Below are 21718 nucleotides of genomic sequence, written 5' to 3'. Positions count from 1 at the left end.
AGTCGACAAAGGCAGGATTGAAAGAGCTTTTGATTTGATCCTGCTAAGCAAAGACGTGCGCGACCCCCCCGGACGAGACTTCCTTTCCTGGTGAACGGAAGATAATTTGAGCTCTGGCTCCCTGCTCCACTCCAACCTTGGAGGGATACTGCCTCAAGATCATCAGAGGCATGTATTCTGTGCATACAGATTCCTACGCTGTGCCAGACCGTAGCCTACAGGTCTCACAGCGCTCTTTAACTTAGTTCTGTCAATACACATTGAAGTCTCAGATCTGCTTTCTCCCTGAGACTTCCTTTCTTTGCCATACGCTTCCTCCTCCGACCTTCCGCTGACGTGCTGCGTGGCTGTATAGTGAAGCAACGGCCGCTGTCGCTTGTAGCGGTCGAGATGAGCGCATTTGCGGGACTTTGTTGCTGCGACGCGAAGCGTTCCAAGTTCAATGCAGCTAGTCGATTTAGCAGCTGCAATCGGAGGCGTTTCATGAGATTCATCAATCGTGCCTCATCGAGAGAGATATGTGCGCAATTCGACCTTGACAACATGTCATCCCACATCTAGCCCAAGCATTCCGGTTTTAGTGCCCAGCTTGGAGTTTCGGCTATGCCAATGCGAAAATATTGTGTGGGTGGCTCTTGCCCTCGGACTGGAGTTACCGGACCAGGCAAGATCTCTCGGAGCAAAGTGTTGATGTCGTTTCCCGCATCTTTCGCGTCCTGCCACTGCCGCGGGTAGCCAAGACTCACTTCCTCAAATCGCACGCCGTCAATCCAGTCAGTTCTTCGGACATGCAGATGGCCAGTCACAACGACTTTCGCATTGAAGCGAGTGTGCCAGTCATGCGTCTCCTTGGTCCCACACCACAAGCTGAACCGAGGCACTCGCGGGATGAATATGAGGTCTTCTCTCAGTGGCCAATGATTGATTATAATGAGAGGCAATCCGGACGCAGCAGCCTTCTCCAATTTCGCTTCTGCTTCCGACACCAGTCTTGTGCACCAGTTATCGCGGCTCGAATATGGATCCGGATGAAGTAGTTTCTCGTCCGTGGCCTGTATGCCTTCCTCTAACGCCCAGTCCAAGGCCTTCTCTCGTGGCACATCGTCCGGTCGGAAGCTGTAATCGTACAGGGTAAAGATGGGACATACCAGAGCCCGCTCTTGGGAGCCCTCTGCACTGGTGTACGGCCACGTAGCGAAATCATCTTCGGGCGTGAGCACTCCGTAATGTCTCGCCACCTTGATACAAGCTCGATACTTGGCTTCTCCCCGCAGCTTCCTTTCTTCTTCCTTCAAAGAGGGCGAAGAAGAGGTATACAGTTCATGGTTTCCCGGGCACCACCACACCGTCTTGAATCTCCGGACTGCTTTCCGGAACGCAATTTGCATATGCTCCAGGCTTTCGCCCACTGTCGCCATCAGCCATCAGCAGCAGTAACGGAACGCGAGACTACAATACCATCACCCGCGAGAATGAGCCCGTCGTCTTTGTGCATCCTCAACTTGGCCCATTCGTCCCGGTTGGACTTGAAGGACAAATGAATGTCAGCGATCGCCAGCAGCTTTGGCGCACCACCCATCTTGGCAAGTGTGGATGGCCTGCAACGTGCCTTCCTGATTCTGGATGCTCAAACACAAGAAAGCAGCACAGGTCCGGACATTTTTTGTGATGTTTGACGTCCCTAGACACCTGAAGTCCGGCGGAGAGCGAGAGAAGCTTGCCGCGGTGGCCTGGCCTGGCCCGCACGTTTGCGGCTGGCTCGAGGGATTTGTGTGTCCCACGAGCCACTCACCAAAGCAAAGCTAAATCCAGGCAGGCCCTGGGCCGCCAAGATCGAGCGGACTTGCTGTTCTCACATCAGAAACGCGCGCAGCGAGACATGCTGCTGGTGTCGCGCTCACGATTGGCGGTATACATAAGGCCAGCGATGACATGCTCAGCAGCGAAGCAACACGACCACGCAACATGCCAACGGGAGACGAAGCCGTGCAGCGCGCTGCCGACGACGTGTCAAACCGCTCGGGCTCATCCGCGACTCTACGGGGCTTAGCAGCGCCACAAGTCTCTGCAGGAAGAGGAATTGCAGTCAGGAAGAATAGGCGCGTTAGTCGGCCTCACGGCGTCAGTGATGCCGTGCCGATGGAGACGTTGAAAAGGGTACGCATGTGGTGGGAAGATCTGCGTCGCTGGTGCAGCGTCGAGCACGATGTGATGTGTACGGACACGCGTGCATTCTTCAGCAAGAGAGGGATACATCACATCTGCATTCTGCACTTCTAGAACCTGAGACCTCGACAGCAGTGTGGAGGGCACTGGTGGACACTGGACAGTGGAGACGCCGTCACGGATCTTTTCTTAGAAGGGAGCGTGCGCACTTGCCACTAGGTGAACGCGAGGCCTCCCTGCCCAATCATGAATCGCAAAAGGGTTTACGCAGCCACCTTCTCGTATCTTTTCACCACTCCGCGTTGCATTTCTCTCCAAGTTACCTACCTGTCTTGTGCCATAGTCCTGCTCTTGTTTCTATCTTGCATCGCTCATCCATTTCGACATTCGTTTAGCCACACTGCTTTCACACTTCTGGATTTCTTTGTGAGAGCTGTGGACCCAAAGAAACAGGGGCCAGCCTTCAGGCAAAGTTATTACGAAACACCGAACATCTTCTGGAACACGACTTCCTTGGGAGCGATCGCCGCCCTGGGTGTAGCTCTCTACGAGCGACCATCTCATCCCACTGTTCAGGCTTGGGACAACATTCTTTACCCTTCGAGGGGCGGCACATCTTTCGAGGCGAAAGTCTGAGCACGCGACAATGCGGTCGTCTGTAGGAATACGCCGACTTCTTCCTCTATGTCTCCTCAGCGCGCTGCCGGCCAGCGTGCTGGCTGGGGATGTCTTATCAACAGATGGATACAGTCTTTGCAGCAGTGACCCAGACATTCAAGTCCAGGCACTGGACGTCTCATACAACAAGCATACGAGAAGGATAACGTTCGATGTCGCCGGGTCTAGTGCATCGGAGGTGAATGTCACGCTGGAGCTGGAAGTGAGCGCATACGGAAAGACTGTATACACCAAAGACTTCAATCCTTGTGACGAGAACATGTCGCAAATGTGTCCTGGTAAGAGAAGATATATCATCCCCAAAAACAACCGTACTGACATGACCTTTCAGTGCCGGCAGGCTCGTTCTCGTCAAAAGGCGAGCAGACAATACCAGAGGAGTACGCCAGTAAGATCCCAGCCATCGCTTTCTCGATACCCGACCTCGACGGATTGGTGAAATTGCAAGTGAAGAGTTCGTCGGGTGCAGAGATCGCTTGTATCCAAAGCAGTATCTCCAATGGACACACTGCCAGCATGCCCTCCGTCACATACGCAGCAGCTGGTGTCGCGGCTGCAGCTCTTGCTTTCTCGGCGGTCGGCGCGGTCGCTGCTGGAGGACATCCAGGAGCAGCAACTTCATCGCCCACCTTCACGGAAGTTATTGGTTGGTTTCAAGGCATGGCGATGAACGGAATGTTGAGCGTTCAGTATCCGAAAGTGTACCGGTCTTTTGCGACCAACTTTGGCTTCTCTTGCGGACTTGTGCAATGGGGCTCCATGCAGACCGCGATCGACAACTTCCGCGCGAAGACTGGAGGCAACATTACGGACAATAGCTACGAAGACCTCAAGAACAACGCGACACTCGTTTACAACGATGGCTACACTAACTCCAGCTTAACGAAGCGAGCTCTCAACACTGCCCTTCTCTGGGCTCGCGATGGTACGACAGTAAATGTGAATGGAACAGAGTCAACAGTTGGCGGCGACGGCTCCAGCTCAAATTCGACCACAAATGAAAGCACGAAGGACGAGAAGTTCGTGAGCGGAATCCAGGCCTACGTCGAACAGCTCTCGATTCCTTCGGCAAACACTTTCATGACGGTGCTTCTGGTCTGGGCCATTGTCGTGGCTGCTATCATCGTCCTCATTCTTCTTGGCAAATGCATTCTGGAGGCATGGGCAATGTTCGGGAAGCTCTCACACGGCATGGAATCCTGGCGCAGGCGATATTGGTGGCGCATGGCCAAGGCACAGATCAATTTGGTTCTCATGCTCTACGGGGTGTGGACCATGTGGTGCGTCTATCAATTCACTACCGGTGATTCATGGGCTGCGAAAGTGCTGGCTGGTGTCACATTGGGACTCTTTACTGCTGTGCTTGGTGGCTTTACCTGGCGAGTCGTGACCAAAGCCCGACAGTACAAGAAAATGGAAGGCGACACTTCAAAACTCTACGAAGACAAGGATGTCTGGATCAAGTACTCCCTCTTCTACGACAACTTCAAGAAAAACTACTGGTGGATCTTCATCCCAGCCATCATCTACATGTTCGTCCGAGGCTGCATCATCGCCGGCGCAAACGGGCACGGAATGGTCCAAGTCGCCGGCCAACTCATCGTCGAAGCCCTAATGCTCGCCCTCCTCCTCTGGACCAGACCCTACCAGCGAACCAGCGGAAAATGGATCAACATCGTAATCCAAACCGTCCGCGTCCTCTCCGTAATCTGCGTCCTCGTCTTCGTCGAAGAACTCGGCCTAAGCCAAACCACAAAAACCGTCACCGGCGTCGTCCTAATCGTAGTGCAATCCGTCATGACCGGAATCCTCGCCATCCTCATCGCCGTAAACGCAATCATAACCTGCGTCCGCGAAAACCCCCACCGCCGAGCCCGCAAAGAAAAAGAACGCCTGAACCGCGACCTCGATAACCTCACCCCTCTCGACGCAAGGAATAGTCTCCTCATGACCAGCGACGTCAAACACGCTGGCCCACCTTCATACAAAACCGCGGCTCCCTTCGTCTCTTCTTCCCCTTTCGCTGATCATAGAGGTCGCTACGATCCAGTCGTCAACAGAGGCGACTCCCCGCATAGAGAACCTTCCACTTACCAGGACGACGACCGTTTGGTCGCTTCGGCTGCAGATATGGGAGTTCGAGATCCTAGCTATAATCATTATCGAGATCACAGTCGAGGGTCTTCAGTGAATTCTCGCGAACCTAGGTTACCAGAACTGAATTTTGGGACGCGAGGGGTATGATTGTCTTTGGCGCGCGTGTGTGTTTTAGGCAATTCTTTTTTTTTGGCATTTGTATAGGGAGTTGAGTGGAGTGGAGTTTTTTTTTCTATAAATTACGGCTGTCACATATCGTATGGGAATGACGGCCTACGACATCTGGGCTTGTTTTTCGTGTATAGGGAGAGAGAGAGAGAGAGAGGCATATTGCATTGCATTGCATATATTTTTTTTGGTAATTTGAAGGAACCTGACAACGGTGATTCGGAACGTTGGAAGTGAATAGATATTCGAGAATGAAAATGAAATTGCATAATCCTCTACTGAGGCTTCTCAGATTTTGCCTTCCTGGCCTATTTTGCGTTGCCCTTTCTGTCGGTGGCAAGGCCGAGCATCTTATGCAGGTGCTATTAGCAACCTACATGTGTGTCCTCCAAAGTCCGCAGAAGGATTCGCCAGAATTGGCAAAATACGAGGCCAACTCCCTGTCAGAAACACATTCGCTAGTGGCTTTTTGGTAGTGATGCTATTGTAAGATGTACATGTAGATAGTAGTCGGATTCTCATACAGGCGTAATGTCGTAATTCGTCTTCATTCTTCAATCGTCCAAATGTCTCCATCATCAAAGCTGATTCTCCGAATTATGTCTGAGTGGAGGTACTGCATGATCTGTCTCTCGTACACAGCCTGAAGACGTTCCTCGGATTGTCTTGTTCGAAGATCTATGAGAATTTCTTGGCTGTGGTTCAGTTCCCGTAAAGACGCATCGGTTGGCGACTGTTTTCTCCGCAGCGATTGTCGTTTCACAGCAGGTGTAGTGATGTGGATGCGTGCCTTGATCGTGCTAGTCGAGCTGCCTGAGCTGTCCGATTGAAGCGAAGTGGTCGATATACTGCTCGCAGCTGTCCGGCATGTATAGAAAGAGCAATCCGAGAATGGGGTTTCTGATCGCAGAATTTTGGGAGGAGAAGATGGTTCGTGGCGACAAGTCTTATCTGCTCCGTGGAAGAAGAGACATAATGAGCAGTGATGGTCGACTTCGGAGAGATTATCGGAGATCAGTCGTAGGCATACAGCTGGAGAGTGTTCCATGGTTGTGCGTGGTGTAAACGTGGAGTGGCAACGGGTGCCCGAACAACGAAAGAGAATAAGTGAAAGTATACAACAACGAGAGGTTGGGAGGTCTGCTGTGGGGAGGTGGCAGGTATATCTGTGAGTCTGTAAGCTCGTCACAACACTTAGCTCGTGCTGTCGTGGTCATGACAGGGAAAATTCCGACGTGCGACGCTTTGGTCCAGGCTAGAAACACTCCAGGCCGGCTGATATGGTCGCATGGCACACGATACAGGATGCGGATGAAACAGCAGAGTGGCGGGAGAGGTACACCATCCTTGTCCCTCAGCCTCCGGCCAAGCAAAGGCTATTGGTATGCTTCTTTGGCGATTGATGGTCAGCTTGCTATCACGTTTCCAGGTTCTGGGAGGTTCAAATGTAAGGCAGGACAGCGAGTGTCGTTGTTTGTAGTCAGACACACCGCATGGCGATGGCGATGGTGATGATGGGAATACGAGAGCGGCTGCTCGCTGACCATGTCTCGCTGACCATACAGGATTTCAGCTGGAGCTGTGGAAGGCCATGCTGTCAGAAAGCCATGCAACTTGCATGAATAATGGGAAGAGAAAGGCAAGAGGCGGGTGGTGATTGGAGATGGCTGCGAGCGGCTGGCGACGGCCCGGCAAGGATCTCGGTCTTGGCGTTTTCCCCAGCAACGTCGCTTCCATGTCGTTGTCGCGTCTTCAACACAGTTCATTCATACATCTCGATAAGGTCACGATAGCATTTTTCTCATGCTTGGGTAGAACACGCTCGTTCTCCATTGCCGCGCTACTCGAATGTGCTGTTTGAGACACGTGCGATCGCAGACAAGAAATGTCCTTCGGACGGCGCGCGAGCAACAGCTTCTGTTGTTGAGAAGGTTGCTGGGCAGTCATTATGGAATACTGCCAGTCTGCTTCATACAGTCATATTCATCGAGACTGACGCTCGCAATTCCGCTCATCTAGACAATGACCAAAAGGTGCGACAAGCCTGCGACCTAGCTCGCCCCAAGACACTGCACCTGAATCAATACGTGGTAGATGAAGCACATTCGAAGAAACGCAACGGTCCTTAGGATACAGAGCTGGACGACCGTTTGGTACAATCGCATCCATGCTCGAATCGTTCAATTTGGCCATTGACATAACGTGGCGACGAAAGGTTGAGAGCTGTAAGCGCGTCGTTGCACGATATTCAAAAATCACATACCACGTCAGATGAAATATCTGTGAGTGAAGTACCTCCTAGAACGTAAGACTTAACTCGTGAATTCCAGAATATGGACTACTTTCATTCACTGCACCAGCAGGCAACACTCACGCCGATCATGAATTTTGTCACCTGTTGCTTAAGAGCTTACTTTCCACCTGTAAAGACCACACACACCCAACGCTCGATCGACTATGGTGCCTAGATACGAGCTCGTGACATACAGCTGCCTCCACTTCACCATCTACTCGGTTTCTGACACACCTTCACCAATCCCCGACGACGATAGCCTTTTTGGACTCTGGACCAAGCCGACCGTCAAATACCGGCACAATAACTGGAGATGCGCGCGCCCCGAGTGCCAGAATATTCAAGACTGGCCAACTCGAATAGACGCCGCAGTCCAAAACATCAGGCAATACCTCGAGTCGACATCAGAGCAGTACGAGAACGTGGGCTACGAGTATCATGGTATTCATGTTGCCATCAAGGCGCACTGGTCGCGACCCGATATTAAATACATCTCATTAGCGCACGAGCAGTTTGGAATCCGCACTTGCGACTGGTGGGACGATCCCTTCTTCGATAGGTGGCACGAAATTTGTGACCTGCTAGGGGAAATACAAGGCTTCATCACCGAAGGACTCGACGACAGCGCCATTATGTCAGTCGCTAATAGGATCAACAAGTGTCGAGGACTCCTTGGCCGGATTGAGCGCCGAATGCAAAAGCTCATGTTGGGCGTCAAGCAATTGAAGCAGAATGAGGATGATTACGGTCCATGGGCTAGGAGTGTACAGAAGCCAGCGAGTGCCAGCAAGAAGGAGGGCCCTATGCAGCCCACGGCGATGCTCGCCTCAATAGTGTTAGAGAAGTGGATGAAAAGACAGGCGGGATTTTTGGACTATTTCCAACTACGCGATGCGGACAGAGTTGATGGATGAATGCAGTTCTATAGCCCTCATCTTTCGGCTCTGATACCTCGAATCAATACAGCTGCTGCTTCGTACGTCGCGATCTGCGCTTGCAACAAGTCTTCTAGACACAATTCGCGAAGATAAGCTAGTGTGGTGTTCGTCTGCAGATCTGTCGAGTTGCTGCTGCGATGCAGCTCACGGCATCTCTGGTAAGATTGCCTATGACACCAGCTTCTATCACTTGGCTTTGAGCGATGGCCCTCTGGAATTATGGCCCCTCACTGCACGTAATTTTCTCTTCAATTGAGGAGCCTGTATCCCGCGCAATGTCTATGAGTTCCGAGGCGGATGAAGTGAAGGGTCAGTCGCTCTTGCCATGCACGCGTCTGCGACAATGCCAAGAAGTCTCCGCCTGCTTCATCCTTTTTTTTTTGTCGAACTTCATTTCCGAAACACTGGCACCATTCAGCAATAATGGCGACCGCAGCAGAGCGAGCATTCGGCACGGTCGAATTGTTCGAAATGATAGTCTTGCCACTTGGCGTCAAGGGCATCCTTCGAGCCCAGAGAGTCTGCAAATGGTGGCGCGAAGTGATCGCGGAATCGAAGCCTTTGCAGCAGAAGCTTCGCTTCGAGGTGACATCTCTGGATCCAAAGGAGGCTCAAACGATGAGTAAGTCTTCTGAAATAAACAGACCTTCACCCTTCTGACTAGTCTCCCGCAGAACGTGCAACCCGCTCGTGGTCGACTGATAGCGATTCCGAGGATGACGTGCAGGAGCCTATTCTCATCAACCCTCGCATAAAGCCACTCATGAAGAATGCCCTGAAGCCTCGCTACGCCAAGAGAGCACAGCCATTCAAGCTGAAGAAATGGTTGCAGACGAACGCGACCCATCGACACATGAACATCTCTTGCCCTGGCGTTCGTCGCGCCTACGTTCGTGTTTCACATAAAGCTGGACCCGAGGTCTACTCCGAAACTGAAGGCATCCGAGCGACTCAACGCCACATCACCATAGGTGACCTTGTCGACACGCTCGAGCCGATGGTGAAGAAGCACGAGCGCAGCTGGGGAGAAGTTTGGCTGGCCGAAATTAGCTATGCCGTCTCTAAGAAGGCATGAGCGAACGGAGGGCCTAGACTGAGTATGATCGGCTCGAGCAGCTGGTGGCATCTTTCTCGACGTGGGTCAAGTAGAGGCGAGTCTCACGATGAGAATACGGCAGTGGGAAAGCGTGCACTGCAATTCGAACCCATAGCCATCCCTATCAAAAAACCAAAAAGTCAGCCACCAAACCATCAAAAATAACACCTCACTCAACATCTCATTACGTTCAGCTACCGGCGCGAAAGAATAATATGATAGAAACATCCCTCAAAATAGCAAAACGAAACGCCCCAATTTTTCAATTGGGACGGAAGCGAAATTCCTCTTTCGTCATCACTTTTCAGTGAATCAGCAGTTAGCAGAATTTTGACTTATCATCAGACCGCGTTACCATTGCGCCATTTTGAACAGCGGCTTACATTGGTGCTTTTTTCTGATTGAATGGGAGAAGCTTTTCGACGTTTATGTAGCTTAACGAGTAGTGCACGTACCTTTCTCAACGGCGGCGGGGCTCGAGATGCCAGCGGCGGTGGGCGTTGTCTCCGTTGATGCCGCCATAGTAGTAGTAGTAGTAGTTCGCGTATCTTAGAAGCTTTGTGCGCGTCGAAGGACGTTTGATGGGTGTCGGGTTGCACGTTCGTTTGCTAGGGTGGGTAATATCGTCCATGCTCTTCCTTGTCCAGCGCTTCGCTTCACTTTGGTCTCGCACATCTTGCTTTACAAGGCTCGCCCAACCTCCAATCTCGTCTAGCCTTTCCTTTTCCTCGCTCCGCAACTCATCAACAAGATGGCACAGCCCGCAGCACATGCGGTGCTCCACACCGTTGAGTTACTGCAAGCTATCTTACTGAGCCTCGATACCAAAACATTACTCCTGAGCCAACGCACATGCAAGACATGGCAGGATGTCATCGCCGACTCGATTCTTCTGCAGGAGGCTCTCTTCTTCCGACCAGCGCCACCGCCTGATCATACCGACTGCAAACCGCAATTCGATGCACTGGCTTCTGAAGTCTTCCAGCTGCGCAAGCTCAAGCCAGGTTTCCCGCATATCAAAGCCAAACACCGGCCCAAGGAGTATATCAATCCATGGATCACTGGCAGCTTCCGCCACATGCTCATCACTCAGCCTCCAGCGCAGGTGGTGTGGCTGCATACACGCCATGGAGGGGTTTGCGTCAGCGGCCAGACTGTCAATGCAAGGGATGGTGAGGGTGTGACCATTGGAGATGTCTTGGACAAGCTCGAAAAGCTATCGGGCGGAAAGCCCAACAAGACGAGGGGAGTAATCACGTCAGTGTCGGTGGGAGAAAAAGTTGTTGTCAAGCCGCCATTCGGCTGGTAGCCAAGTTGGGACTGAAGCTGTTAGGGCCTCACTGAGAGCCTTGCCATGATGCGTCGCACCTGAGCGCGAGAAAGAGCACAGATGTACGGGCAAGTAGGCTTTCCCTTTCATTCTGATTAGACATCCAAGTTGACAGCAAGATCGGGCGCTACTTACATGGCATTTCTGCAGCCTTTAGCGCGCTCTTGTTTCACATCACAAGCCGAACTCCTCCCATATGGTGCCGCTGTATCAAATATCCAAAAGCTCGTCTTCGAATCTGTTGTCCGCGCAATCCAGCATGCACATACGCCAGGCCTCATCCCAATCCTCTCTTTCCCCCTCCGAGTCTCAACCCCCCACATCCTTCTTCCTCTCCCACTCCTCCGTCGTAAAACACTTAGCCGTCCAAGCATGTATAGCTGCAATTTCTTTCTTCAAAGTACTATTCACAAGTCGATGTCTCGCCAACGACGACTTTTTCTCGAATTGTGGTGAAACGATGACCGCTTCAAACATTTGTCCACAACCGCCTAAAAAAATTCGAACACACAAATAGTTAGCTATCTATGCATATTCTACTCTTGAAGTAGCTCTGCCTCGCTTCGGTCGGGGCTTCTTACCTGACAAATCCGCAACATCTACATGTACGGCATCGAGTTTCTCTCGTAATGTTTGAGAGAGGGTTTCGGGCGTGATGGTTGTTGAGGGTTGGGGGTGTTCGGGTTCCAGGGCTGTTTGAACGGACATTTTTTTTGTTTTGGAGTAGTGGTGAATGGAGGTTGGTGAGTTGGATCAGATTGCATGACGGCACCTGAAGTTTGTCAATCAGATCCGAAGTTCGGAAGGAGTCGGAGCTGGGTCCGAGATTCACATGCGCCAAGAAGGTGACCACGTGCAAAGGGGTTGAACTGAGTCCTACATGTTGGAATAGTCGATACGGAATGCTTCCCTAATTGAGCACGGCAAACGATATCTAACAGCAACGCGGCATCGCATCTGAACTCAAAGAACTCCACTTCAAAATCCTGTCTGAGGCTATCACTTTACCTGAATCCTCTATTTAAGGCCTCTTGTCCTACGCTCAACACCCCTTCAACTCCATAGCTCCACGGTAACCTCACTTTAACTCTGCCTTAGATATCATAATCCCATAAGGATCCCTATCCACCTCACTAACATGAATCTCCGAACTCGCATCCTCCAAAACCTCAAGGTAATCCTCACGAATCCCGTCTCTTAGCTTCTCCTTACTCCTGAATTTCTCCCACTCTTTCTTGACCTCTCTCTCTAGCTGTCCTTTCAGAACACTGTGCAGAAACCCGCGTTCCGTATTTGAATGAAACAAGCATATCACACTCTTCCCTTTCTCGATGGCAGCCAAAGCTTCATGATGTGACAGCTCGCCTGTGAAATAGAGATCCACGTCCTCACCATTCTTCTCAGCTTGCGAGAAGAGACCACCTCCCGAACCGGCACAGAGCGCGATGCTGGAGATGGAGATGTCGCTGGCTTGCTTTCCTTGTGGTACTGCGAGTTGAAAGCCTTTCGGTTGTCCCATACCTAGTCCAATGCGATCGATGATGTCGATGAGTGGGACCGGTTCTGCGAGACGGATTATGCGACCCATACCTGCGCCTGGATAACCTTCAACCAACGTCTTGGTGATCGGGTAGCGCTTGTGCTGATGATTGCCCAAGTTGAGCGCTCGATGTCGGAGGGAGAGTTGAGATGGATGATGTTGGAGCATGTATGTCGGTCGCTTCGCGCCATTCTCCACAGACGTATCAACATGCGTGCCATTCTCTGGTGGTGGGTCGCTGCCTCTATCTTCAAGACCGTCCAGCTCGGATGGATCTGTTGGTGTCCCAGTCACAATATCTGCTAACCAATCTCCGAGGCCACCTCTTGCGCAATCCACAGCAGTGTGTGGACTATAGACGCTGATGCCTTCTGCTGCTAGTCGAAGCAAAGACTGCTGTTGGGTATCTCCCAATGTCAAGCTCTTGAGACCTCTGAAGATGATCGGATCTACGCTTCACATATGGTCAGACCAATCTTTATTACTGGCAATTTGTTGCACGCACGATAGGCTATTACGATGGAATCTTGTCGCTCGATGGCTTCGTCGGCAACGGCCTTGGTGAGGTCGACTGTCAGCAAGACCGAGTTCATCTGGCGACGAAGAGGGTCGAATGGTGCTTCAAGCAGTACTATAGACTATCAGCTTTTGGTAGATTATGCTGCGAGATATGCTTACGCCCAGTGTTATCGAAGCTTTTATCCGCCAATGCCTCTGGATATCTCGTCTCCGTCAGTACACTTCCCTTGCTCTTCCCCTTCTTAGTTCGACTCACAGCTTGCGCATGGCATTTACCACAGCCCTCGAGTAGGGCGATGCCTCCGCTGGAGAGAGCATTGTGTTCACACTTCTTCGAATCGTTGTCGCAAACATTCAGAATCATCAACAGCAAGTCAAGGCTACACAAGAACAAACAAAGCCAAGCTTGCGATTTAAAGTTTCAAGAGCTCCCTGCCGACGTCACCACATAGCCGAGATTCTGCCATTGCGCAGGCAAGCAGGAACGATGCTATCTATCAATCCTCAAACTTGGCCAGATCAGAATCTCAGCGACCATGCAATCAACTTTCTAGAGGCAAGATTTGGATATCAGAGATCATGGCTGAAACCGAGGACCCACGACCCGAGCTAGAGTCTCGCACTCCTTCCACACCCTCCTGGTCCCACCAAATCCTCCTCTCCACCGGCCTACACACAGTCCTCACCTCCCACCGTGACGTAAAACTAATTCTCCTCCAACGCTTCATCCGCATCTTCGCCTTCGGACAAGAAGAAACGAACTGCCACATTTGGTATCATTAACATAGTAAAGGTTGCGGCGAATGCAACTGGATCGTTCCTCACTGGCGTCTGGGCTGACAGAGGTCTCTTCTGGCTGGCGTTCGTTGTGGCAGGTTGCTTGAAAGTGGTCTATTGCCTTGCGTTCTTGTACATCTTCTTGGCTATCGATCGCAGGATGGAGAAAGACGTCGAGCAGAAAAGGCGGGAGCAGGGGGAGGAGCGAAGAGAAGCTGACAATAGAGCGATATAATGGTCTGTCCTGTCATTCATTCGTCTTTAGATTACGGTGCGTTTTTGCCTAGCTCCTCGCCTGTGTTTACTGCTTGGTAAACATCATCCATGACTTCCCGATCCGCAGTGAGTACCTGAGCACGACTTGATCGCAAATTGTGCAACGGGCCGCTGATCGAGCTCATAGTGAGCAAGCCACAAGGCCAGCCCAGCCGAGGCTGGACTTTGACCTCGATGAGGCCAAATCCAGAATACCCGTGCTAATTTCAGTTCTAGCCTCGCAGCGAAAGGCTCCATGGACGACTAGTGCCATGCTTGGTAAAGCTTCTGTCGACCGCAATCTGTGCTGTGTTGCGGGTGTGATGGCGCTGCGCTGTGATGACGATGCAAGTCTGAAGTCGATCGAGATAAAGAGGGCGATGGCGTGACTATGGCCCAAGAAGGGCAGTGAAGACAGCGGAGCAGACTTGGTGTACAGTTCTCTGTCGATGTTCCTGTCCTTGAGAGTAGACTTGGGGACGCTTGAGGATCTTCGAACCTTATCATGATTAAGGTCGATACGTGAAGGTTCGTATCGTGCAATCGTGCGATGCACGTGTCTAGACGCGTCATCTTGGGTGGCTGCCGACTGCTGTCGTACAGAATCAGCCAGTGCTGACAAACTTCCTCATTCGTAGGATCGGCATTTTAATCCGCATCTTTTGAAAATTGTATTAGATGCGAGATGCGACGGCGATGCGTGTGACCGTTCATGCCCGTAATGCTGATATGACCGTTCGAAACGGCGTCCGATTGGGTCCGCGAACGGTGCTGCTCCCTTTGTGGACTGCTCGTTTGCTGACAGTTCGGGCTTTTTCGCGTGAGAGTCGCGGTGTAAGTGGATCTTTAGCAAAGATGACATTAGTATGCGCTCTCTTTAGGTTTGATGATTTACGTGCAGTGTGATGTGCATGATTAAGATTATTCCGCAATTCTATCCCCACCAACATTACGCCACCGCTATGCGAGTGAATAGGACGGTTATAGTGCTATGATCGCGGCGTTGAATCAAATATGCAGGGGAGCCTCACGGTGTCAAACGGGATAGATCCTGCCATGCAGGTAGCCGTGGCTTCAGGCTGACCACATAGGTCAGGCGGTCAGTGAACAGATGGCTGAGAACAGCCTGCAGCGCAGGAATGGCCCCAAAAATGAAGCCTCCGATGGGAAACGTCGCGACCTCAAACAGTCCGGCGAACTGAAAGATTGACGGAGTGAAGCCATCGTTGTCCTCCATATATTCCAACATGCCGGCCTGACGCATCTCTTCCTTTCGCAAGCCCACACAAAGCTTGTGGTAGCGATCGTAAAGGTAGAAGAACGTCAGCATAGTGCTGAATCCGACCAGGCGACAGAAGCTGGAAAAGTCCAAGGCCATCTTGAAAGCTGTTGGAATCAAGAAGCTGGGGCATACGAAGGTGTAGATGCCTGAGATGACTAAGATCGTGCAAAGGTGGATTGGCAGGAAATGAGCCTCGAAAAGTCGGTGGTAAAGCGTGTACACCTTGTACCAATCAATCGGCTTCGGTGGCGCGTAGTCGCCATCGGCGAGTTTGGGAATCAGCGACTTGTGTAATCCAGTGCTGGTGTAGAATGCGGTCCAATTAGAGCTAGAAAGGTCAGTTCTCAGCAAATTCGCACAACGAGAAGAAGTCCTGACGTACTTTGGTGCGCTCAAGGGGAACTTTGATCGCCCTCGACATGCCTTCTTGTGCCTTTGTACCATGCTCACTGTCTCGCGAATAGAATATCCAGTGTCCAGAGAACCCCACATGTGTCGCAGAGCCTGCTTGTAACGTGCTTGCAGACCCGTAAGAAAGCCTAGGATGCCTTGTTGATAGCTTCCCGTAACATTGCACTGACTCGCTGCAGCGTACACAATCTGTACATTCAAATTGCCAGAAAGTGCGAAGAAGCATTTCAGATACATATGCATGTCCTCTCCGATTGCTCCAGGGCCGGTGTCCCACCCCCCGACGTGCTCGACCAGCATCATTGGTAGGGAGTAGACTGATGTTGGAATGCAGACAGTAGATCCGGCGTACAGGCTGGATAGGCCTGCTCCAGCCCACATCATATCGGCTGTTCGCACGAAAAGTGGGACACGGTGCAGGTTGCGATCGAAGACCAAAGGCGGAACATAGATGGTTGTCTCGTTCGTCTCGGCATGTCCAACGTGCATCTTGGCGATGTGAGTAAAGTAACGCGAGGATAAGTGAGTATCAGCTGGAACCATGTCAATAGTTATCGATCCAACAATGCGCATGCCACCTACCATCCATGACAGTGAAGATGGTATTTTGCTTCACAGCATCGTCGGCGTAATCTTTCATGGCCTGCTTGACTGCCCAAGCCTCATTACTACTCTTTCCCTGTGCCTCGCCAGGAATGTTTGAGGGATGGACGGTGTAGCTCATGCGAACGAAAGACTTGTCGAACATCTTGATCAAATGCATTGCCTTGGATGCGGAATTCTCCTCTTTCTGTTCCATGGCAAGGTATAGCTAACGTCGATTAGTTTGGAAGATCTTTGGAAGCTCAAGAGCCGACATTTTCCAACTATGAGCAATTTCTTGCTGCCACCACTTACATGGTAGCTTGATCGAGCTTGCGAGTGCGCGCCCAATACCCTCAGCGTCTCCTCGAGCGTGGACATGTCCTCCTTGTATGCCGGCAGGATGATGATGAACAACGGTACTGGGTGTCCGATTTCTTCCTTGTTCTCCGTCTTGATGCTTAAAGACCTTGCACTTGACCTGATCGGGGTGTCTACAATCGCCTCTCTCATCTTCTTCAAGACATCTCGCATCGCCCAGCATACTCGCACCGGGAAGGCTATCGACAGAAGGTGGAGGAGGACGGTGTAGCCGCTGAGGATGAGCTGTGGAACGGTAGCTTCGCCATTGTGCTTGCCCGGTGTACCCTTGCCGAAGGGCGAGATCAGGAAGGACAGGACGAGGAGAATGAAGACGGCGATACAGCTAAAGGCGGGAATGCACCTCGTCGCCCACACGTAAGTGCTCGCCATGGCCGAAGGATCCAGGGAGATATATCCTTGGGAAATCGTCAGTCAAACACATTCGAAAGAGCGAAAAGCGAAAACAGCGAAGCTCGAGCTGTCCCGCGGCTGGAGAAATGGAGTGCTGTCCCTGGCCCGGTTAGGGCTCATGAAAAAGTTTGGAGATCGCCAAAGCAGCTCTTGATGGTTCGCGCAGGGCCTTCAAGTGCTGCACGTGTGGACAGGTGCGCCGCCGGGCGTGTTAGATTCCTTAGCACTGGTTGGTTGGTCGGTCGATTGCCACACGAAAGGCGATACAACAAGTGCTGGGCCAGTTTGCTAGATGGAGTGCGATCAGCGAGAATTGACACTCTGGCAGCACAAACCGCTTCGAGGAATGGACCTGCTGGCAGTTGGATGTCCAAATCTTTGAACCGCGGGCCTTGGCGGGAGTGTAAGCCAAGCTCCGAAGCCACTGGCAGTGGAGCGGCGACGCTTTGCAGGAGGCATTCGTAGTCATGCGCGATTATTATTCTCCTGGACCTGCCGGCCTGCCATTTCGGCTGGTCCATAGCCTGGCAAGCTGTATACGAACATGGCTTTCAAGCTTCGCAAAGCTGCTACTGCGTCGCCGAGAGATGCCGACAGCGCGATCAGCTCTCGTTGGTCGCACCTCTCGGCGACGTGCCCGCGATGAGCACATCCTCCCTCGACACATTATGGAAGCGTCTTAGGGGTATCGATGTGCAAGGACGTAGCACTGTGAAGTGTTTCGCAGCTTCGTAGTTGTGTAAATAGAAGTGGGATCTTGTGAAGGCCGTCCGCCTTGCCTCGCGCCTGGGCCTAGAAGGCTAGTTCTATCCCTTGGCGGGCTGAGATGAGCTTGTTGGCTGTGCGATGTCGAAAGCAGCTTCTCACGCTGCTGGGTTCCCGCAGAAGCAGGACATATGAGTGTATGTGTCCGAAGCTCGAGCGTGAGGTCCGGAAAGGTTGAGCTCTCGCACTCGCATTGCACTGATCACTCCCACGCCGCACGCAATCAAAAAAGCCAAGGATCGTGCTCTCAAGAGGGGAGGACAGGAATGAAACAGTGTAACGCCAGGGCAGGACAGGTGAAGGTGTATGCAGTGAATGGAGTGATGTTCGGGAGAGCGGACTCTGAGAATATACAGGCACGGCGCACGCGAGGCAACGCACAGCACAACACGACGCTGACATTCGTTGACCGGGACACGGCTGTCCTCTCCATCCGATTGTACAGCGAGAGTGGCACTTAGAGCCTGTCCTCTTCGTAATCCAATCTGCACGTAATCTAAGCGATATTTAACAATATTCAATATTATTGAATATTGTCGATAGGATTGCGGTACGTGTGCTATAGATAACGGCTATTTAATAGCCCCTTTCTAAGTACAATCTTCTTAATCGAATATAGACCTCCGCGGCTTCTAAGGTAGCGCTTTTAGCACTAAATATAGCCTCCGAAGGGCTCTTCGATAGGATTGACGACCGTACGTTACAATCGAGGTTAAGGGTAGTATATAGAACGAGAATAGCGTAAGTTAACGTATAGAGTAAAAGGTAGGTATATTAATTAGAGAGCTTCGTACGATATAGGTTTCTTAGAGGTATATAGAAATCGAGCTTCTTACTATAATTGTTAGCAATAATAGATACTGTCGACCGCTAGCAGATCGTTAAGCGTAACGTTATCTTTACCTTCGGAATACTAGCGATACTACTATATTAAATAGCCGTTTCTTAGCTACCTAGAGTACGTACTTTATACCTAGACTATAACAAAGGCGAAGCCTTTACCGTATCGTTATTAACCGAAGATGCCTCGCGACGGTTATATAGGTATATACGCTTCTATTTAGATACGTTTATATATCTATTTTAGCTTATTAAACTATACCTAAAGCGCGGTCGGTATATTAGCAAAGAATAGAAGATAGTAATATTCTTATACGCCTTTGTAACTAATAGCTATACTCGAGACCTAGCCGAAGCCTTCTACTACTCGGTTAATAATTATAGACGCGTAATATAGGAGGTTATAGCCGCTATAATAGAGGTGTATCTAGTAGTCGTTACTCGAGCTAGTATAGACGATAGTCTAGCGATTAAAGCAAAGGGTCGGAAATACTAGCCTTTCTTTAAAGACGCAGTTAGTACGCTAGACAGCTCTTATATACTAGTATACGTACTAGTTAACTAATAAGCGGCCTTCCGTAACTATAAGAGCATACTATTATAGAATGTATTAGCAGTAGTAGACTATAATATAAGGTTTATTTTTATTCTTGCTAGATAGGAGGGGTTAGCTTACGACGGCTATATACTTAACAATGCTCGGTCTTATTATAGCTTTAGTACGCCGGAAGGACGATATTATCTCGCGGATACTAGCTATCTAAACAACGCGCTATATATAGTGCTATATAGGGATATAAGGTATTATTTACATAAGTAATTCCTATCGTCGATAAAGCTAGCGGATTATAAGGAGCTATTTAACCTACGCTATAGTTCTCTTCGTAACGTAGTAGAGCGTACGTTCGGTATAATAAAGCGACGCTTTCGCATCTTCGAGAGTGCGCCGTAGTATAATATTCGCTCGCAAATAGCTATAGTATACGCTACTACTACCCTCTATAATATCCTCTAAGATATAGGTATAAAGGCGATAGACAACTTTAAACTAGAGGCTAACGAGACTAACGATAGGCTATTCGACGATGCCGCCGCCGCTGCTAAAGAAGACAATAGTATTAAAAGACTAATAGATAGGCTAAGAGATGCTATTACGCTAGAAATATAGCGATAATATTAGATATACTTAGCGGAGCGAGGTAATAAGGTAGGTAATAAGATAGACGAGGCAGATTAACTATATAAAGAAGTTATAGAATAGGCGGACGTTCGTTATATTCGATAGAAATGTTAAGAATCTTAGTCGTTACTTAGATGCAGCTATTTTATATAGGGTTTCTCGTGTCTATAGTATAATACTCGACTTCCTACTATTCTTAGAAAATCTATATAATATAACTTCTAGCTAAGAAATATAGTTTTGTATTAGAATCTCAGATAGTGCTAAAACTATACTAAAATCTATCGATATAAAGATATTAAAAAAAAGCTATATTCGAGAATAGCTAACTAATCTAACCTATTAGTATTTTAGCTTAGGATAACGATTTAAACTCCTCTAAATACTTATTAACTAACGCTATCGATATAGCCTACTACGCGTCTAGCAGTACGCTAAGGAAGATATTAACTATATCGCCGTCGTCCGCTATCGTTATCTTACGACATAATAGACGCTTTTGCCTTAAAGTTAGGTCCTAAAGCTCCTCGTATCTAGCGACGAATTCCGCTAAGAAAACTAGTCGAGATAACGCGCGCCCTAGCGGTAATAGTATTACTATTATCTCCGCTATACGATATATCGCCGTTACGATATTATCGACTATCTACTATATCCGGTTCTAAGCCTCTAAGCGGCGACGTTTAGCTTCTACGTTAGCGTTATAGATTACCCGCTTTCGAGTATAAATATCGTCCTTTAGAGTGTCCGCCTTACTTTCGGTTATTATAGGAGCTAGATTAGATACTAGAGGAGGAATTAGACTATTAAGTATCGCTTCTATAGATAAAATATACTCTCCGGTAGCAGTAGTATCGCTAAATAGCTAATCTAGCTCGACTAAGAATAGAAGCGGCTTCTTTAGGAATTTCTTCGCCCTCGGATAAATAGTAATATAAGCCTTTACTACGTCGTCCGAAGCAGTTAAATAACTACTATTTAGATTAATATCGAAGCTAGATTAAGCTTATATCTTATACTATATCTTCTAGTCCGCTTTAAGCGTAGTAAGCTTGTTCTTTATAGAAGCGGCTATAATATAAGCCTTCCGCTACGCCTATATAACGATAAGGTTTACTACTATTACTACTACTATAAATAGCCCCTTCTTAAAGCTAGAATCGGCCCTCTCGCTATAGTTCTTATATCTATCGATAGCACTAGTTATAAGGTACTATGTCTTAGCATTATTAAACCGCTAGTTGCCTAACTTGCCTTCTACTTCTACTAGCGCTAGATTAAGTACCGCCGATAGCTCGTCGAGTGTCTCTAAGTCCTATATATCTAGTAATTGCGAGTAGTTAGGCGGTAGTTCTAGCTAAGAGTACTAAGACTAGTTAATTACTTAAGATTCTATTCTTTACTAATAAATTTGCTAGGTAACCGATAATCTACGAGCGACTAGACTAGTAGCGGTCTCTTATTATAAGAACCTAAGCAAGTGAAGTCTCCTGTTATGCCTTAGCAAGCCTATGTGACAATTATATAATGTTATTACGTGCACTGCGGTGCTGTCTCGCTAGCGTAAAGCCTGCTTAGCGCATACGCGGAAAAGCTCGGTCGCTCGTACGGATATACTCGGTTGCCGGCTCGGCATATGTGCTATCCGTACGTAGCCTAGTTAATAGTAAACACTCTGCCCTATTCTAAGAAAAGCACAGTTTAGTTCTACTTTCTACTACGGCGATTAGTAGAGGGTGTTCTATACGTTACTATATATCTATTTCCTTATAGTTCTAAACCGTCTACCCTTCGTAGCGGCCTATAGAACCCCGAAAGATAAACGTAAGCGATCCGAACGCGCCGGGCGCGGGAAACGCGTAGAATAATGCATTAGGAGCGCCTATAGTATTAGAAAACGACGCGGCGATATAATAATACGAAGCCGAATACTAGGCGTGCTAAGAAGCGACCTACCTACGGCTCGAACGATTTCTAGCTAAGTAAGAAGTGCTTAGGCTAGAAGTATAGGCTTAAGAAGCTAAGCG

At 49.6% G+C, this 21718-nt stretch overlaps 10 protein-coding genes across 10 annotated transcripts; 4 read left to right on the top strand and 6 right to left on the bottom strand.

The window, feature by feature from the left end:
• Window positions 1-12: 12 nt before the first annotated feature.
• MYCFIDRAFT_211681 (uncharacterized protein) lies at window positions 13-733 on the bottom strand. The gene has a single exon (XM_007930016.1). The coding sequence runs from the start codon at window positions 555-557 to the stop codon at window positions 237-239; it is 321 nt and encodes a 106-aa protein (XP_007928207.1). The 5' UTR covers window positions 558-733; the 3' UTR covers window positions 13-236.
• Window positions 558-1579, bottom strand: MYCFIDRAFT_197727 (uncharacterized protein; the record flags this gene model as incomplete). The annotated part of the gene is made up of 2 exons (XM_007930015.1): window positions 558-1408; window positions 1459-1579. 2 exons carry the CDS (start codon window positions 1577-1579, stop codon window positions 558-560), a joined length of 972 nt encoding a protein of 323 aa, XP_007928206.1.
• A 922-nt stretch (window positions 1580-2501) lies between these two features.
• On the top strand, window positions 2502-5386 carry MYCFIDRAFT_61171 (uncharacterized protein). Its single transcript, XM_007929852.1, has 2 exons — window positions 2502-3122; window positions 3176-5386. Exons 1-2 carry the CDS (start codon window positions 2813-2815, stop codon window positions 5086-5088), a joined length of 2223 nt encoding a protein of 740 aa, XP_007928043.1. The 5' UTR covers window positions 2502-2812; the 3' UTR covers window positions 5089-5386.
• Window positions 5354-6228, bottom strand: MYCFIDRAFT_211679 (uncharacterized protein). The gene has a single exon (XM_007930014.1). The coding sequence runs from the start codon at window positions 6155-6157 to the stop codon at window positions 5657-5659; it is 501 nt and encodes a 166-aa protein (XP_007928205.1). The 5' UTR covers window positions 6158-6228; the 3' UTR covers window positions 5354-5656.
• Window positions 6229-7566: 1338 nt separating this feature from the next.
• MYCFIDRAFT_197725 (uncharacterized protein) lies at window positions 7567-8316 on the top strand (the record flags this gene model as incomplete). The annotated part of the gene is made up of 1 exon (XM_007930013.1): window positions 7567-8316. One exon carries the CDS (start codon window positions 7567-7569, stop codon window positions 8314-8316), a length of 750 nt encoding a protein of 249 aa, XP_007928204.1.
• Window positions 8317-8763: 447 nt separating this feature from the next.
• On the top strand, window positions 8764-9503 carry MYCFIDRAFT_215755 (uncharacterized protein; the record flags this gene model as incomplete). The annotated part of the gene is made up of 2 exons (XM_007930012.1): window positions 8764-8962; window positions 9015-9503. 2 exons carry the CDS (start codon window positions 8764-8766, stop codon window positions 9413-9415), a joined length of 600 nt encoding a protein of 199 aa, XP_007928203.1. The 3' UTR covers window positions 9416-9503.
• Window positions 9504-10187: 684 nt separating this feature from the next.
• On the top strand, window positions 10188-10745 carry MYCFIDRAFT_85212 (uncharacterized protein; the record flags this gene model as incomplete). The annotated part of the gene is made up of 1 exon (XM_007930011.1): window positions 10188-10745. The coding sequence occupies one exon, from the start codon at window positions 10188-10190 to the stop codon at window positions 10743-10745; it is 558 nt and encodes a 185-aa protein (XP_007928202.1).
• Window positions 10746-11075: 330 nt separating this feature from the next.
• On the bottom strand, window positions 11076-11474 carry MYCFIDRAFT_46387 (uncharacterized protein; the record flags this gene model as incomplete). The annotated part of the gene is made up of 2 exons (XM_007929780.1): window positions 11076-11257; window positions 11348-11474. The coding sequence occupies 2 exons, from the start codon at window positions 11472-11474 to the stop codon at window positions 11076-11078; spliced, it is 309 nt and encodes a 102-aa protein (XP_007927971.1).
• Window positions 11475-11844: 370 nt separating this feature from the next.
• Window positions 11845-13143, bottom strand: MYCFIDRAFT_46532 (uncharacterized protein; the record flags this gene model as incomplete). Its single annotated transcript, XM_007929785.1, has 5 exons — window positions 11845-12431; window positions 12564-12755; window positions 12812-12937; window positions 12985-13028; window positions 13082-13143. 5 exons carry the CDS (start codon window positions 13141-13143, stop codon window positions 11845-11847), a joined length of 1011 nt encoding a protein of 336 aa, XP_007927976.1.
• A 1783-nt stretch (window positions 13144-14926) lies between these two features.
• Window positions 14927-16867, bottom strand: MYCFIDRAFT_20982 (uncharacterized protein; the record flags this gene model as incomplete). The annotated part of the gene is made up of 4 exons (XM_007929699.1): window positions 14927-15361; window positions 15518-16083; window positions 16133-16361; window positions 16448-16867. Coding segments are annotated over 4 exons (1650 nt in total), but the record flags the coding sequence as incomplete, so codon positions are not given.
• Window positions 16868-21718: the final 4851 nt, after the last annotated feature.

Source organism: Pseudocercospora fijiensis (assembly GCF_000340215.1).
Source record: "Pseudocercospora fijiensis CIRAD86 unplaced genomic scaffold MYCFIscaffold_6, whole genome shotgun sequence".
Taxonomy (NCBI): Eukaryota; Fungi; Ascomycota; class Dothideomycetes; order Mycosphaerellales; family Mycosphaerellaceae; genus Pseudocercospora; species Pseudocercospora fijiensis.
Note: the sequence above shows the minus strand (reverse complement) of the source record. Positions and strands in the feature narration are given on the sequence as shown.